Source organism: Poecilia latipinna, unplaced genomic scaffold (genome assembly GCF_001443285.1).
Source record: "Poecilia latipinna isolate Pla-1442-1.1 unplaced genomic scaffold, P_latipinna-1.0 Scaffold1511, whole genome shotgun sequence".
Taxonomy (NCBI): domain Eukaryota; kingdom Metazoa; phylum Chordata; class Actinopteri; order Cyprinodontiformes; family Poeciliidae; genus Poecilia; species Poecilia latipinna.
In genome coordinates, this window is record NW_015114127.1 from 148,983 (window position 1) to 162,714 (window position 13,732).

The following is a 13,732-nucleotide window of genomic DNA, read 5'->3' on the forward strand; positions in this document are numbered from 1 at the left end:
GATCATACACTTTTTCACGGAAATCGACCGATTATGATCGGTGACCGATCGATCGGCACACCTCTAATAATTATATACTGAGGGGCACCAATGAATTGGCTATGATTTCCTTCATTCTTGGAGATTGGTGATTGGCCGATACTTGCATTCTTCCATTCTTTTGCAGAGCAAAAGAATCTAGAGAGGATGACTTACAACCCCACCAGGTCATGTTTGCAATCAAGCTGAAAATTGTCCCAGTCCAATCATGAGCCAGTTACTCCAGGCCTCTCTACTCTTTACAGATATTTTATCTTGAATCATAAATCTGTGTCTTGGGATTCTGTTCACATCATGTCTCACATCCCTCTGGCTGCTCTAACACCCATCTCACCACTGGGTCAGCTGACATCACCATGCCAAGATTGTTTACGTTACCGGAGCCACTGCTGGATGTTAGCCTGAATGTTAGCATGTCATAAAAGCAACCTTCTGCATATGACATTCTGTTTGTGCCACCTACCTGAGACTGATGTGAGCAGATATAACTTTGTGAACAATCGGTAATGTGTGTGTTATGGATTTACATTTCACACACGTTTGGCTTGGTGATTACGCTAGCAAGTAAATGAGTCATCACCAGCTAATAATCATTATCATCTGAATGCTGATTGTGATTTTTCAATCACAACCAGCAAATCAAAACACTGCATCACTTTACAAATAAACAGCAGAATTTTGGAAAACAAGAAAGGTAACTACTGTCAATAGTTTAATGTTGTACCATCAGAATATTTAGTTAAGCAGACAAACTTACTTATTGTCCATTTTAGATAATATCTCTTCATTGATTTACTTTTAAATGTGACCAGTATTGCATAGCTTACGCACTGGCAGATAACTAAATTAGGATTTAAGTGAAGTGAAAAAAAACTATAGCCCTTTAGTAGGTTTTCTCAAACTAACCCTGGAAACTGTATTGTATTCCATATATTATAGTTTGGTGTTTCCTCACAATTCACGATAAATCCTCTTAGTGTGTTTCTTGCATGAAAACTACCTTCTGTGCAGTGTTAGAAGCACTTTAATATGAACAAAAACAACTCTAAAGATCAAACGGCGTTAACATGTTGGCATTAAGTGTCTGTGTGTGTGTCTTCAGGCAGTATAGAAGAGCACCAGAAGATCTATGAGGAGTCCTGGGTGAAGTTCCCCAGAGGTCTGGTTCCTCGAAGGCTGCCTCTTAACTTCCTCACAGGTAAACGCAGGACAGCCTGCTGCTAGACACTGATCCATTAGCACTCTTAGCTCAGCCTTTGGGTCATACTGATATCAGCATGGCTGCAGCAGCTCCCCCTGTTGCAAACATTAACTTTAGCACTACAGAAACTATCAGGTGGAGTACAGCAGGAGAAGGATCAGGTGGTTGAGTTGAAGATCCTGGCTCCAGGTTCAGTGTGATCCTCTCCTGTGGAATCAGACAGGGTGTGGTATTTTGGGCTGATGACTCCATATTGCCATTCCAGCATCACATTCCTGTCTCCTTGTTTGTTCCGGTCAGGGGAGAAGTTCCGGGAATGTCTGGACATCTATCTGAGGATGAACTTCACTAAAGGCTGCCCTCCTGTGTTCACCACGCTCAAATCCTTGTACACAGACGGAGAAAAGGTTAGCAGAACCGTTCTACTGGAAAGTTTCTGGCTGAGTATGAATTAACGTACTTTGTTCATTTTTCCATTTTAGGTAGCGCTAACTTATTGTTTTTCTTTTGTTTTTTTATGTTTTTGGGGCATGCAGGTTACGATAATAGAAGAATTAGTACTTGGCTATGAAAGCTGTTTAAAAAGCAGTCGAATGTTTAGTGAAGATGGTAAGTGTTTCTATATGTCCTATTGCATCACTCTGATTGGTGTCATTCTAGCTGTCTCTAAATGCAGGAGTTGTGTGTGTTACGCATGTGTGCAGATGATGGGAAGGAGGAGCCTCCAACCACCCTCCTGTGGGTGCAGTACTTCCTGGCCCAGCACTTTGACTTCATCGGCAAGGCCAGCCTGGCGCTGGAATACATCAACACGGCCATCGACAGCACACCCACACTGATCGAGCTCTTCCTGGTCAAGGCCAAGATCTACAAGGTATGACGGTGCACTCAGAGTGATATGCGGCACTGGGATGACACAACTTCCAACTGTCCGGCCTGATCCGCAGCATGCAGGCAACATCAAGGAGGCGGCTCGATGGATGGACGAGGCCCAGGCGCTGGACACTGCCGACCGATTCATCAACTCCAAGTGTGCCAAGTACATGCTGAAGGCCGGCCTTATAAAGGAGGCAGAGGAGATGTGCTCCAAGTTTACACGGGTACATTTACACTGGTCACTGTTTGCCTAAAGGTGGTTAGGCTGGAAGAATAGCCTGCCTCAAGGGATTTGGGGACAAAAACATCCTGACTGCAACCTAATTTTTCTTAGGGGTTGTCCTCGAGATAAACTGCCGGCTCCTCTTTTTAGACTCTAAATGGATTCAACATTGCATTCTCTTTAGCTTTCTCTGTTCTGTATGTAATAGAGACTGAAATTAAATGTGCCATTTCTACCAAAGTTTTTGAATGCGCTTCCTAACGCTCCAAAGTCTCCGGTCCATAACTCTTCAACATGCCGTCAGTTCCCGGTCAGAAAGACTCATTTAGTTCAGAGTTCATGAGATGATATTCAGAAAGGATTCTTTTATTGATTGATTTTAGTTGCCTCTGAGATGAACTCTTTGCATAAAGTCTGCCATGTCCTCGCATGAGGGTGTTAATTATAACCTGTCAAATGACCGATGGGCTTTAAATTTTCCTGTCGTTTAAAAAAATAACCGGTCAAATATGGTAAATATTCCGTTAATGCAACCTCTGACCACATGGCTAATTAGCATATCAAAACAATCACACATTTTAACTGGTTTTCCTTAAGCTTGTAGGTCATAATAGATGTTACTAACACTATACATGGAGCACAAAACTCCTCAGCAGTCTGTCTCTCTGTTCGGTGTTTTAACCACACAACCAGACAGATTTTTAAAAGAAGCAGCAAAAGCAAATGAGGTGGATCAGCAGAGCTGGTCAGTTGTCTCTGCTGCCTGCATATTGAGCTGTTAGCCTGTCATGGTAGTCATGAGACTGTCATATAGCAATATACTTCAGTCAGAGACTTCTTCAGATTTGCAGCAACACTGACTGCTACTGGAGATCTGCTTGTCCATTAAGTCACCATCAAAATGACTCTTTGAAAATGTAATATCTCTCTGGGATAAAGTAATTGTGAGTTGAATTGAATTGACTCGCGGGCCCTTAAAGTAAGTGCAGAGTGTTATTCTGGATTCAGGGCTGATGCTCTTCTAACAGGCTTCATTCACCTCCTGTGTTTGTGAATCTTGTGTCTCCAGGAGGGGACATCTGCAGTGGAGAACCTGAATGAGATGCAGTGCATGTGGTTCCAGACAGAGTGCGCTTTAGCCTACAAGGCCATGAACAAGCTTGGTGAGGCCCTCAAGAAGTGCCATGAGATCGAGAGGGTACGTTTGTTGCTCACTCTGTCATCGCAGGTGTCTGTTATTGTGAAGAAATCACGTGCACATTTAATTTTTGCTCTGTTGCTGTTCCTGTTATTCTTGAAGTCAGAATTGCTTCATTTTCCGGATTGAACAGTTAATTGTTCTACATCTATTAATGTGTTAATCTGCTGCATTGTTCCGGTTTGTCAGCGTACCAGCTGGATTCATGGAACTCTGAATCTGTCCTCTCCTTGTGTCTCTCAGCATTTTGTGGAGATCACAGACGACCAGTTTGATTTCCACACCTACTGTATGAGGAAGATGACGCTGCGCTCCTACGTGGACCTGCTGAAGCTGGAGGACGTCCTGCGACAGCACCCCTTCTACTACAAAGCCGCTCGCACCGCCATCCAGATCTACCTGGACCTACATGATAGGCCACTGACCGATGACAACAAAGAGAGCCAGGCAGACGCAGGTCTGACGCTGCGTCTCACCTGGCTTTAGTAGAGAGCTACATGCTGGGTGTGGGGATAAAACACTTAGAAATGAAACTTTTCTCTTTATGCAGAGAACCTAACAGACAAGGAGCTGAAGAAGCTGCGGAACAAACAGCGAAGAGCGCAGAAGAAGGCTCAGTTAGAGGAGGAGAAGAAGAATGCAGAGAAAGAGAAGCAGCTGAAGAACCAGAAGAAGAAAAAGGAGGATGATGATGAGGAAATTGGAGGGCCCAAGGAAGAGCTAATACCAGATAAGTTAGCTAAGGTGGGTCCAGGGGTTCTTGTGTTCTATCAGCTTGAAGGAATGTTTTTGGAGTATAAGAATAAATAATAAAAACTTGGTCTGATTGTGTGTTCCCAGCCGGAGAACCCTTTGGAGGAGGCAGTCAAGTTCCTCATCCCTCTGAAGAACCTGGTGCGCAACAAGATCGAGACTCACCTGTTGGCCTTTGAGATCTACTTCAGGAAAGGTTGGCAGCTCAGAGGAGGGATGGGATCGGTCAGCCACATCTGCTGCCTCATGGCAACTTCAGATTGGCAGTCAGACATTTCTGTTTAAATATGTCCGACTGCTGTGACTAATTCAGCCTTTAAACCTTTCTCTGTTTGTTCTGTAATAACTATATAATAAATGGACTGACCCTTTAACTGACCGATACCTGCTGACTGTAACTTAGATGAGCAATCCCCAGGATTTGTAAAACTCTGACCTGCTGATATAGTTTTGAACTGATTTAAGGAAATCTCTCTTAGAGGTTCTACAGGATATATTCTCATGTGATCAGTTGTTTATTAGCTCTCTTAGAAGCAGAGGCTTCATCACATGGTGTGCGTTTGTGCCAACATGTCTGAGAACAGAGAGGGGTTCTGATCACCAGCTGGTTTCACGGTGCATTTGCCACTCTGTAACCTGGTTTATCTACATGTTACAGTGTTGCACTACAAAAGGTTGATGGAAACTGCAGAATTCAAAATAACTTCCTCAATTTTTGCAATATCTTTACGCTCACATGAATGTAAAAAGGTTTTTGACTTTTCTGAAGTAGTTAATGCACTAAAGTGTATATAGACACTTTTGCAGAGTATGTTCCAATGTAGCAAATTTTCTCATCCACTGATGGGTCTGTGAAATTTATCCCTTTCAGAGGGAAATACTTTTTCTGACATGTGTGGTCCATTCTAGTTTACAACCTCAACTTTCTGTTTATTACAGCCGTACATGTCATCAGCATCTGACATAACCTGGTTGATTTGCTCCAAACCAGTAGATAGAAACACACTGAACTTAAAGGTTTATCTAAAATCAGCATGATAATTAGATGGAAACTGAGCAACTGATCAGCCTGTTTGAGCTTAGAAAACAAAAGGTTTTTCCTCCACCATAACTTGTCTGTCCGTTCTTTATCTCCCAGAGAAGTACCTTCTGATGTTGCAGTCGATAAAGAGAGCGGTGGCCATAGAACCCTCCGACCCATGGCTGCACCAGTGTTTAGTGCGCTTCTTCAAGAAGGGTGAGAAAGTGACTGCTGGCCGTGTTCAGCTCCCGGTCCTTCCAGTGGTGACTAAAGTTCAGTGTTTGCTGCCTGCAGTGAGTGAGAGTGCAGACCTGGCCGAGGCGGTGAGGACCGTGCTGAAGCAGGAGATCTCCAGGCTGTTTGGAGACAGCAACCCTCAGAGCTTCAACAAGAACTACCTGAGCCAACACTCCAGCTGCATCCCCCACCGGCTGGCTGGTAGGTACGCCTCAGAGGGAGGAGCTACAGGCTGCACCATGTTCCTGGCTCTGCTCTAGTTACTGATTTAAACATGTGGAGCTCAAGAAAACATTGGGACTGTACAATATCAAAACTACTAAAATGAATAAAAACCTGGGAAGCTAAAGGCTAATTTGGAACAGGAAATACAGAGGCCAAGCTGTATGGAGCTGAGAACAGTAGACAGACTTGCTAAAGACAGCTTTACAAGAAAGCAACAGTTTCTGCTTTCTTGCATGTCTTTGCATATTGTAAAAATATTTTACTGGTGGTGGGACTCAATTAAAAGTTTATTGAAGGGGCTGTCATTAACTAATCACTATTGCATTTTAATCAAACCATATATTGACAAAATAATTAACATTTTCAATTCAAGACCCCTTTTTACCAGTTAAATTCTTGAATAAATACAAATAGGAGCTCTACAAGAAAGATATTTATACTTTTTAATCTGTTGTTCAGGTTTTTCCACCATCAGGTCAGAGCAAAGTGTTATTCAATCCATTCATCTTTCCAGAGTTTCAGGAACTCCTGATCATTCATGGAACTTCTGTAGAAGCTGACATTAGCGTTAGCCTCTGTGCATTCTGGACTCTCTGTTGTATGCAACGTTTGCACCAGAAGCACCTCTCAGGCCCGTGTCTCCTTGTGTCTGCAGCTGCTAAGATGATGGTCTACCTGGAGCCGTCCTCTGATAAAATGGCCTGTGAGATCGCAACAGCTCTGGCCGAGCCTCTGTCTGGAAGAAGCATCCAGGTGAGTCATTTGACCACTGGAGGGCATCACAGTGAGCGCCATGGTAACTGAAGCAACTTGTGTTTGTCCCCAGATCTGCTCCGAGGTGCTGGAGGCTCTGAGGAGCGGCCAGCTGGGCGAGGCTCAGCAGAAAGCAGCTGAGTCTTACTGCGCCACTTGCCACAAGATCTACCCTTACTCCCTGACCTTCAAGCCCCCCGGTTACCAAGACAATAGCACCGCAATCAGCGCCAACGGCGACCTGTCGGCAGGAGAGCACGATGATCTCGCACATGAAATGTGAGGAGAGGGGGAAGAATTGGGGGATCAGAGGGGGAGACTGCTGCCAGACGCCTTAGTTCACCACCACAGCCCCACCCCTCCCCCCACACCCACACATTGCACTGACCTGCTGGACTGAGTGCCCCAGGATGGACGGCAAAGGGAACAGAACCATCAGACTTTTTTTAAACAACACAAAAGGCTCTGCCCAGTTCATGGCATCAGAAAAGAACTGATATATTTACACTGGGAGGCAAAGGATTGTGGGAAGTGTGGTCACTGACTGGCTGGAGTGGCCTGGTGAACACAGTCTAGGTTTTCTAGAATGCCTGTGTTTTCATGATAAGTTCTTCTTGTAGGTGCATCTGCTTCTCACGTTTTTAAAAGTAATTTATATATTACAAACTGACAGAGGAATTAATAAAACTGTTTGCAAAACCTGTGTGACGCGTGTGTGTGGTGGAGGTCTAGGGGGTGCAAGATGGCTGACCATGCTTTGCTGCAGGAACAGGAAGCAGTAAGACCAAATGGTCAGTCACACTGTTGGACTGAATGTTCATTTCCTGTTCCTTCAGCTGCTGCTTCTTGCTGCCTATGGTCATTTCTAAGCAAAGTGGTGATGAGTTTGTGAGCATTGAAACTGAATACAACAGCACCTCTAGTGGTGGGAGTATGTTAGAGCATCTCTGCTGCATTAGTTTTGTTCGTCAGTTTTTGGGTTGAGGTTTTTCATGTTTGGACAGTTACTCCTTTTGGTTCTGGATGCAGCGCAACTGGAAAGGTGTCTGCTTTTTATTCTAACTTTCAGTTGTAATGCATAACCATGGCAACAAGGTTTTTACAACAGCTGGCAGCTGATTTGCATCCCCCAGGGCTAGAAATACTTGACCTCTGACCAGGTCATTTTAATTCCAGAGGAGTTGAAATGAGGCTTCATGGCTGCAGAGCAGGAGGTCCAAACGTTTTCATGGATCAAAATGGGTATGAACTTTAGGATCTTGGTCCCCAACAGCTTCAGTTGGCTCAACATCCTCAGTAAACACTTAACCCTCCCAAGTGTAGACATCAGAAAACCTCAACATCCTATTCTGAAGAAAATATAATCAGTTTATTTCTATAGCGCCAATGCACAACTACCATCTCAAACAGATTATGTTTATTATTCAAATTATAAAATTTATCTAAGAAAACCCAACAGATTGCATCAAGTCATTGACTTTACAACAATCCCTCATACTGAACATCGTATAGCGACAGTGGAGAGGAAAATCTCCCCTTGAACAGGAAGAAACCTCCAGCAGAACCAGAACTTATTTCTGGGTTAATTAGTAGCCATGATTGTTATTATCCTACAACTGTGTGTTTTAATCTTGTTTGGGTAGCGAAGCCTCTGCTGTCTGGTGTCATGCATTGATTCTCTAAAGTTCGGTTTTGATAGAATTTAGCCTGCTGTTAGCTCACAGTTAAACTTGTAGGTGATCGCATATTAGTTTGGTATTCACAGTTTTGAGACTGATTCAGAATCACTTGTGGACATTGATTAAATACTGTAAATTTTAATGTACAGACCTATCACTTTTAGCTAATTTAGCCCATGTTGTTTTGCTGTATGAAGAGTCTCACACTGTATTATTATGGAATTGGAGTCATTTTCTGACCAGTAATTTGAAAGCCTAAGCTGGACTAGTAAGGGAAATTTATTGGCACATTTCTCTGAAGGATTGCGTTACACAGAATTAGCTGCATACATGTCATGACTTTTAGGTCTGTTGGTTTTCCATCACTCTGCTCCTGGTTGCCCCTCACAGCTTGGCTCGTTGTCTTCCTGTTTCCACCGCTGCCTCCTCCTCCTCTCTCAGGTTCTGGGAGGTGAGAAAAGTGTGGTCCAAGTTCAGGTAAGAGGTGATGAACTCTGGGAAATGTCTCTTCAGAACCACCTCCAGGAACATGTCTGCTGCCGTGTGTAACCTCTGTTCAGTCCTAAAGCAGATAAAACACTTTAAGGAATTAGAGCAATTAAGGAGAAGAAAAGCCTAAGTCCTTCACTGCAGCATGCTTACCTTTCAGAGGGACACAGGCAGCCAAGTTCAGTGCTGACCTCCTTGGTGAGTTCAGTGACGATCTGCCTGCTCACCACCCTGCCGTCATCTTCTAGTCGAGCCTGGTGTCGGATCCACTGCCACACCTGGCACAGCCGTTTGCTGAGTTAAAAGCTGTTTTGCAGAACTACTTCATCCTACTCAGTCCAGTTTAGTTTCTGTTCAAGAATCATTGTGTCCATTGTTACTGGTAGATAGCTCTGTTTTTTATTTTGGTCCATTTTAATGCCAATCAGGACCTTCTCAGTAAAAGAAGTAGAACTGTTGGGCTGTAAACTAAGAACTCTACTAGAGTTCTTCTTTGGTGAGTTCTACTTCATAAAATCAAACAAAAAGTATAATATATGAACTGTTCATTCACTTTACCCAAAGGTACTCAAAAGTTTTCTGAGGTCCTGATTGCCTGTTAGAACATATTGTGGATATTTTTCAGTTGTCTGTGTCACTGTCCTGTTTAAGGCACCAGGGCTGGAATTAGTAGAAATTCATTTTGATGTGTGGTCTGTTAGTCTACCTGAGTTTGCAGATCCCTAAAAGAAACAAACATGTTTTATCTGTGTTGCAGTCTGTCTTATTCAGTTTATCATGTGTTTGGCTCAAAGCAGGTTCTGTTGGACATGTCAACCTTCCACCACTCCTGTTTCCCGTGAGAGGATTGTCTCTGGAACCTACCTGGGATCTAGAAATCTCTGCGGTGGCCGAGTCTTCCACCTGGCCTCTGTAGAAAAAATGGCCTTTACCTGGAAAACAGCACTATGGTCCTCTTACAGCACTTCTATTAAAAAGTTAATCAGAGTTTCTAAAATTGTTTCATTATGTTAAGCACGTTTTTAGCATCATTTTTAGCAGGGAACGGCTCCTGGTGGTTCAGGACTCAACAGAGAACATGGTGCACCTCAGTGAGAGCAAGCATCTCAGTATGTCTCTCACCTGATAGCCATGCATTAATAAACAGGACACCCACTGCAATGTTATACTTAAGCCCATAAAGAGTGACTCCTCCCTGAGGAAAAAGGCAACAACAAATCATGCACTGTTAAACCTTCTTGCTACTTCGTTCCAAATAGTCTCCAATCTAACCCCTGATTCCACTAACAGAGGGCATGGACAGCAGGTCCTCAGGAGTCACACTGACATTGTCCCGGAGCTGGTGGAGCTGGTTGTCACCCTCAGTGTGAAGCTCAAACAGCTGGAGGAAAAGAAACATCACCTCTCATGTTAAGATGCCAACTTACTGCAATGTAACAACCCGAAACCATGAGAAATCATTTCCAACTTTTTTCATCACTACTGTGACACATAAGCTGTAAAATTCAAGTGAAGCACAAATTCATCTAGAAAGGGGGAAGAGTGCAAAGCAGTTTTGGAAATATTAAATATTTCACAATTTAATATTGTGAAATATTAAATCATACATTCTAATCTGCTAATCAGTTATGCATCAAATGCTGTTTTAGTTTTACTTGAGTCATTTTTTGGGGGATTGTAACTGTTCTTTTACTTGAGTTCCACTAATGTTAAAGTGGTGCTACTCTACTCTTTGGGTGATGTACTCTGGTATTTTGAGCAGACATCCCTTTTTGAAATTGCAGAATTAGATTCATTATAATTTTGAATTTTCTCTCTTTCAGTTGAATTTGATATGTGGGACATAAACAGGAAATGAAATTTTGAAATCAAATCATGGTCCTTTTTTATAGAACAAAAACTACTGAGAGCTGCCTTTTGCAGTACTAAAGCAGTATAATGAGGTACTCACTTCTTGCATGGGTTTAATCAAATTCATGTCATACACCATGAAGCCATCAACACCTGCCTTGATTTCCAATAACTTCAGCCTGAAGAACAGAAAAACAGGAACAGAAGATATTTACCCAAAAGAAAGAAGAGTTACATTAAAAAGAAAAAAAACCTTTTTTTTTCTTTCTAGAAAGTACTATTGCATTAAGTTATGGGAATTACATGAAAAGAAACAAGTGGTAAAATCCAGCTCTTCCAATAAAACACGGCATCACCGTGTTTCAAAAATGCATCTAGTGTGTACCAACATGGAGCAGAAAATGAACCACTGTGTATTCATTGTCAGCCACCTGCCTCCAAACATGCTTTTTATGTGTATCAACTCTGATTTTAACATAACCAGATCATAAATAATGCTGAAATCCTATTATATAAATAAAATAAATAGCCCAGAATTGGTAAAGTAAGTTTTGGCCATTGCTAAACACCTTCTGTCAGCCGGAGATCCAATAAAGCCAAAATTAGCAACTGGTGTGTCTGATACAAAACTTTTAGTTTAATAGAAAACTGACTGGAAAACACTGAAGGAGAAAGTAATATTGTGTCATATAAGAAAAAATAATTTTCCCTAAAACAAAAATTGTAAAACTGTGTTACAAACAATAACATACAGTTACTTATTTATGGGTTTCTATCTTGTTAATTTTTTAATAAAAATGAGCTCAACTGTCCTCACACCTCCTCTGTAAAACCACTCCATCTGTGCACGTGCGTACGTGCGTGTGTGTGTATTGCATTTTCTCCTGTGTTTGAAACTCCATGATGATGCAGCCTCACACAGAGCCAGAGGAAACCCCTCAGGTTGTGGCGTTGTGCTGTTTGTACCTTTCCACAGAGTCTAGCACTGTGCTGTAGGCGTGTGTGTGCTGGCCGTGAGGAAGCAGCGAAGCAGCCATGCCTCCTGTGGCCAGCGCTCCCCGTCTGTGACACGTCTGAACCAGCAGGTCCATGTAGCTCCTCAGAAAACGTTTCTCCATGTTCACGTACTTGCTGCGGTCCGGCAGCAGGAAGTCCTGACGATGACCTGCAGGATGTGACCCCTTGTGACCCTTTGTGCTCTGTTGGTTATGTTAAAGTAGCAGGCGCCACATGGGGCTCACCAAACTTATTGACGAAGGAAGCAGAGTAATCCCAGATGCCACAGTTGAGCCCTGCTGAGTGTTCCCGCAGCTCATAAAGAATCTCCTCCATTTCAAACGTTGCCAACACGTTTTCTATCAGCACCGTCGCCTTGATGCATCCTAGTGGAAGACCCAGCTGCACATAAACACACACGCAGACACGCGCACACACACATACATTCATACAGACAACCACAAACCCAGAAGAAATACTTCCATTGAGGTCATTTACATTTATATTTATTCTGTAAAATAATCCTAAAACAACCTGGCTATCGTCTGCAGTTCAACACAGAAGGTAGCCGGGTAGAGTGAAAACAATTTCCTAATTTATGAAAAATGATTGTCTCCTGATTGATGTAAAGTATGTTAGGTGTTCTTCAAAAGACACCATGAATTATTTTTATCTCACCACCTTACAAATGAAAATCAATTTTTCTTCAAGAAAGCCCGTTCTAGTGAATTTGATTTCCAAGGTGGCCTAGAGCTGAGTGTCAGCATGGGTTAACCAATCAGATGTTTGGGTTTATTCTAACATCTGATATTGATTTCAGGTGTGACTGACACTATTTCTGCTCTGTCATTTAGACCAGACTTCTCACTGCTGCTGTATTTCCTGTTCTAATGTCAGATTTGCTCTTATTAAAAATAATGGATTTATTTTTACACTTTTACTGAACATATAAAATAGTTTAACAATTCTCCTAATAACTTATTAAAAGTCATTTTTTGGAGTCAGACCTTCTGTTGTGTCCAGGTGAAGATGTTGTTCCACAGCCTGGCCTCCACCAGGCTCTCCACCTGCAAGTTAGGGCAAAACTGAAACATGCAAACATCCCACCAATAAACCGTATGAAGATGTCGTTATATGTGGCAAAAGTACAGTGAAGCAACAAAATAAAAATTACTGATAAAACATGTTGCTTTAATACCTTCAGTATTAAAACCACATATGCTGCTAGATGCTGCAGGAAGCTAGAAAAGGCTGTTTTGTAAAACTCCTATGAATCTTTTTCTTTCAAGGTCCTAAAATTCTTTATAAACCATTGGTTCATTTCTTTTCTAGTGTTGCAAACATTAGGCTGTAATCAGCCACCATAATAAAGGCTCCTCCTCTGATGAATGTCCAGGTTTAGCAAGTATAATATCTCTAAGATTACTTTGTATATTAGTTCTAAATTAATCTGAACAAACTTCATACTTGTTGGTTTGGGTAAAAATGAGCTCTAAATAACTGTGGACATGATCAGTGACTGCTTTATTTGATATTTATCAATCTAAAACTCAAGTTTACCTTGAATGATTTATAATTAAAGTATTCAGTTTGGTTCTACTTATATATTCCATGTGAATTCATCACTGGGTTACAGAAACTTGATGGACATTATTAGTTGGCCTCATTATTAGTGACCTGTTTGCTCCATGAAGATAAAATGTATGCCCCCTTTAAATGCCATGAATCTCCACCATCTTAATAAACTTAATATAATCTCTTTAAAGTGTTTGCAGTGTTTCAGATTATTTTTATGGAAGGGTGAAGCGCAAAAGTCACAACAGAATTCATTCTCGTGTTACTATAAACTTGCTTTTTACACTTAGTTGACCCTTCTGGGCCGCCATAGAATTTATTCTGACATGTCTTAGCTTTCCGTTGAAACCAATCAGATTCATTCAGCTGCTGTAGTTGTGAAAAAATGCTCCGTTTATGTTGGATAAATCATTTCAGGGAGGAAACATCCTGAAATATCCCGATAACAGCGTATTTATGATGGAAGCAGATGAATATGTTTCCTTATACCCAGGGGTGAAAGTAGTTTTAAATTCTGGGGGGTACTATGACAAAAAAAAAAAAAAAAATAAAAAAAAAAAAATATATATATATATATATATATATATATATATATATATATATATATTTTTTTTTT

At 41.7% G+C, this 13,732-nt stretch overlaps 2 protein-coding genes across 3 annotated transcripts in view; one reads left to right on the forward strand and one right to left on the reverse strand.

Moving 5' to 3' along the window:
• The window catches only part of LOC106963238 (N-alpha-acetyltransferase 15, NatA auxiliary subunit), a 21,286-nt gene extending 14,057 nt beyond the window's left edge, over nucleotides 1-7,229 (forward strand). The window contains exons 8-20 of one of the 2 annotated variants that reach the window (XM_015058038.1): nucleotides 1,142-1,237; nucleotides 1,541-1,647; nucleotides 1,777-1,849; nucleotides 1,945-2,114; nucleotides 2,188-2,340; nucleotides 3,409-3,537; nucleotides 3,781-3,994; nucleotides 4,088-4,281; nucleotides 4,378-4,486; nucleotides 5,429-5,527; nucleotides 5,606-5,749; nucleotides 6,429-6,526; nucleotides 6,600-7,229. In XM_015058038.1, the coding sequence (XP_014913524.1) occupies nucleotides 1,142-1,237; nucleotides 1,541-1,647; nucleotides 1,777-1,849; nucleotides 1,945-2,114; nucleotides 2,188-2,340; nucleotides 3,409-3,537; nucleotides 3,781-3,994; nucleotides 4,088-4,281; nucleotides 4,378-4,486; nucleotides 5,429-5,527; nucleotides 5,606-5,749; nucleotides 6,429-6,526; nucleotides 6,600-6,809 (1,796 nt within the window). In that variant the 3' untranslated portion in view covers nucleotides 6,810-7,229. The other variant, XM_015058039.1, reaches the window with a different exon arrangement.
• A 1,237-nt stretch (nucleotides 7,230-8,466) lies between these two features.
• Nucleotides 8,467-12,921, reverse strand: ugl (ureidoglycolate lyase). Its single transcript, XM_015058040.1, has 9 exons — nucleotides 12,549-12,921; nucleotides 11,787-11,943; nucleotides 11,512-11,710; nucleotides 10,646-10,724; nucleotides 9,983-10,075; nucleotides 9,817-9,889; nucleotides 9,559-9,626; nucleotides 8,848-8,972; nucleotides 8,467-8,767 (listed from the first exon to the last, which is right to left on the reverse strand). Exons 1-9 carry the CDS (start codon nucleotides 12,633-12,635, stop codon nucleotides 8,590-8,592), a joined length of 1,059 nt encoding a protein of 352 aa, XP_014913526.1. The 5' UTR covers nucleotides 12,636-12,921; the 3' UTR covers nucleotides 8,467-8,589.
• Nucleotides 12,922-13,732: the final 811 nt, after the last annotated feature.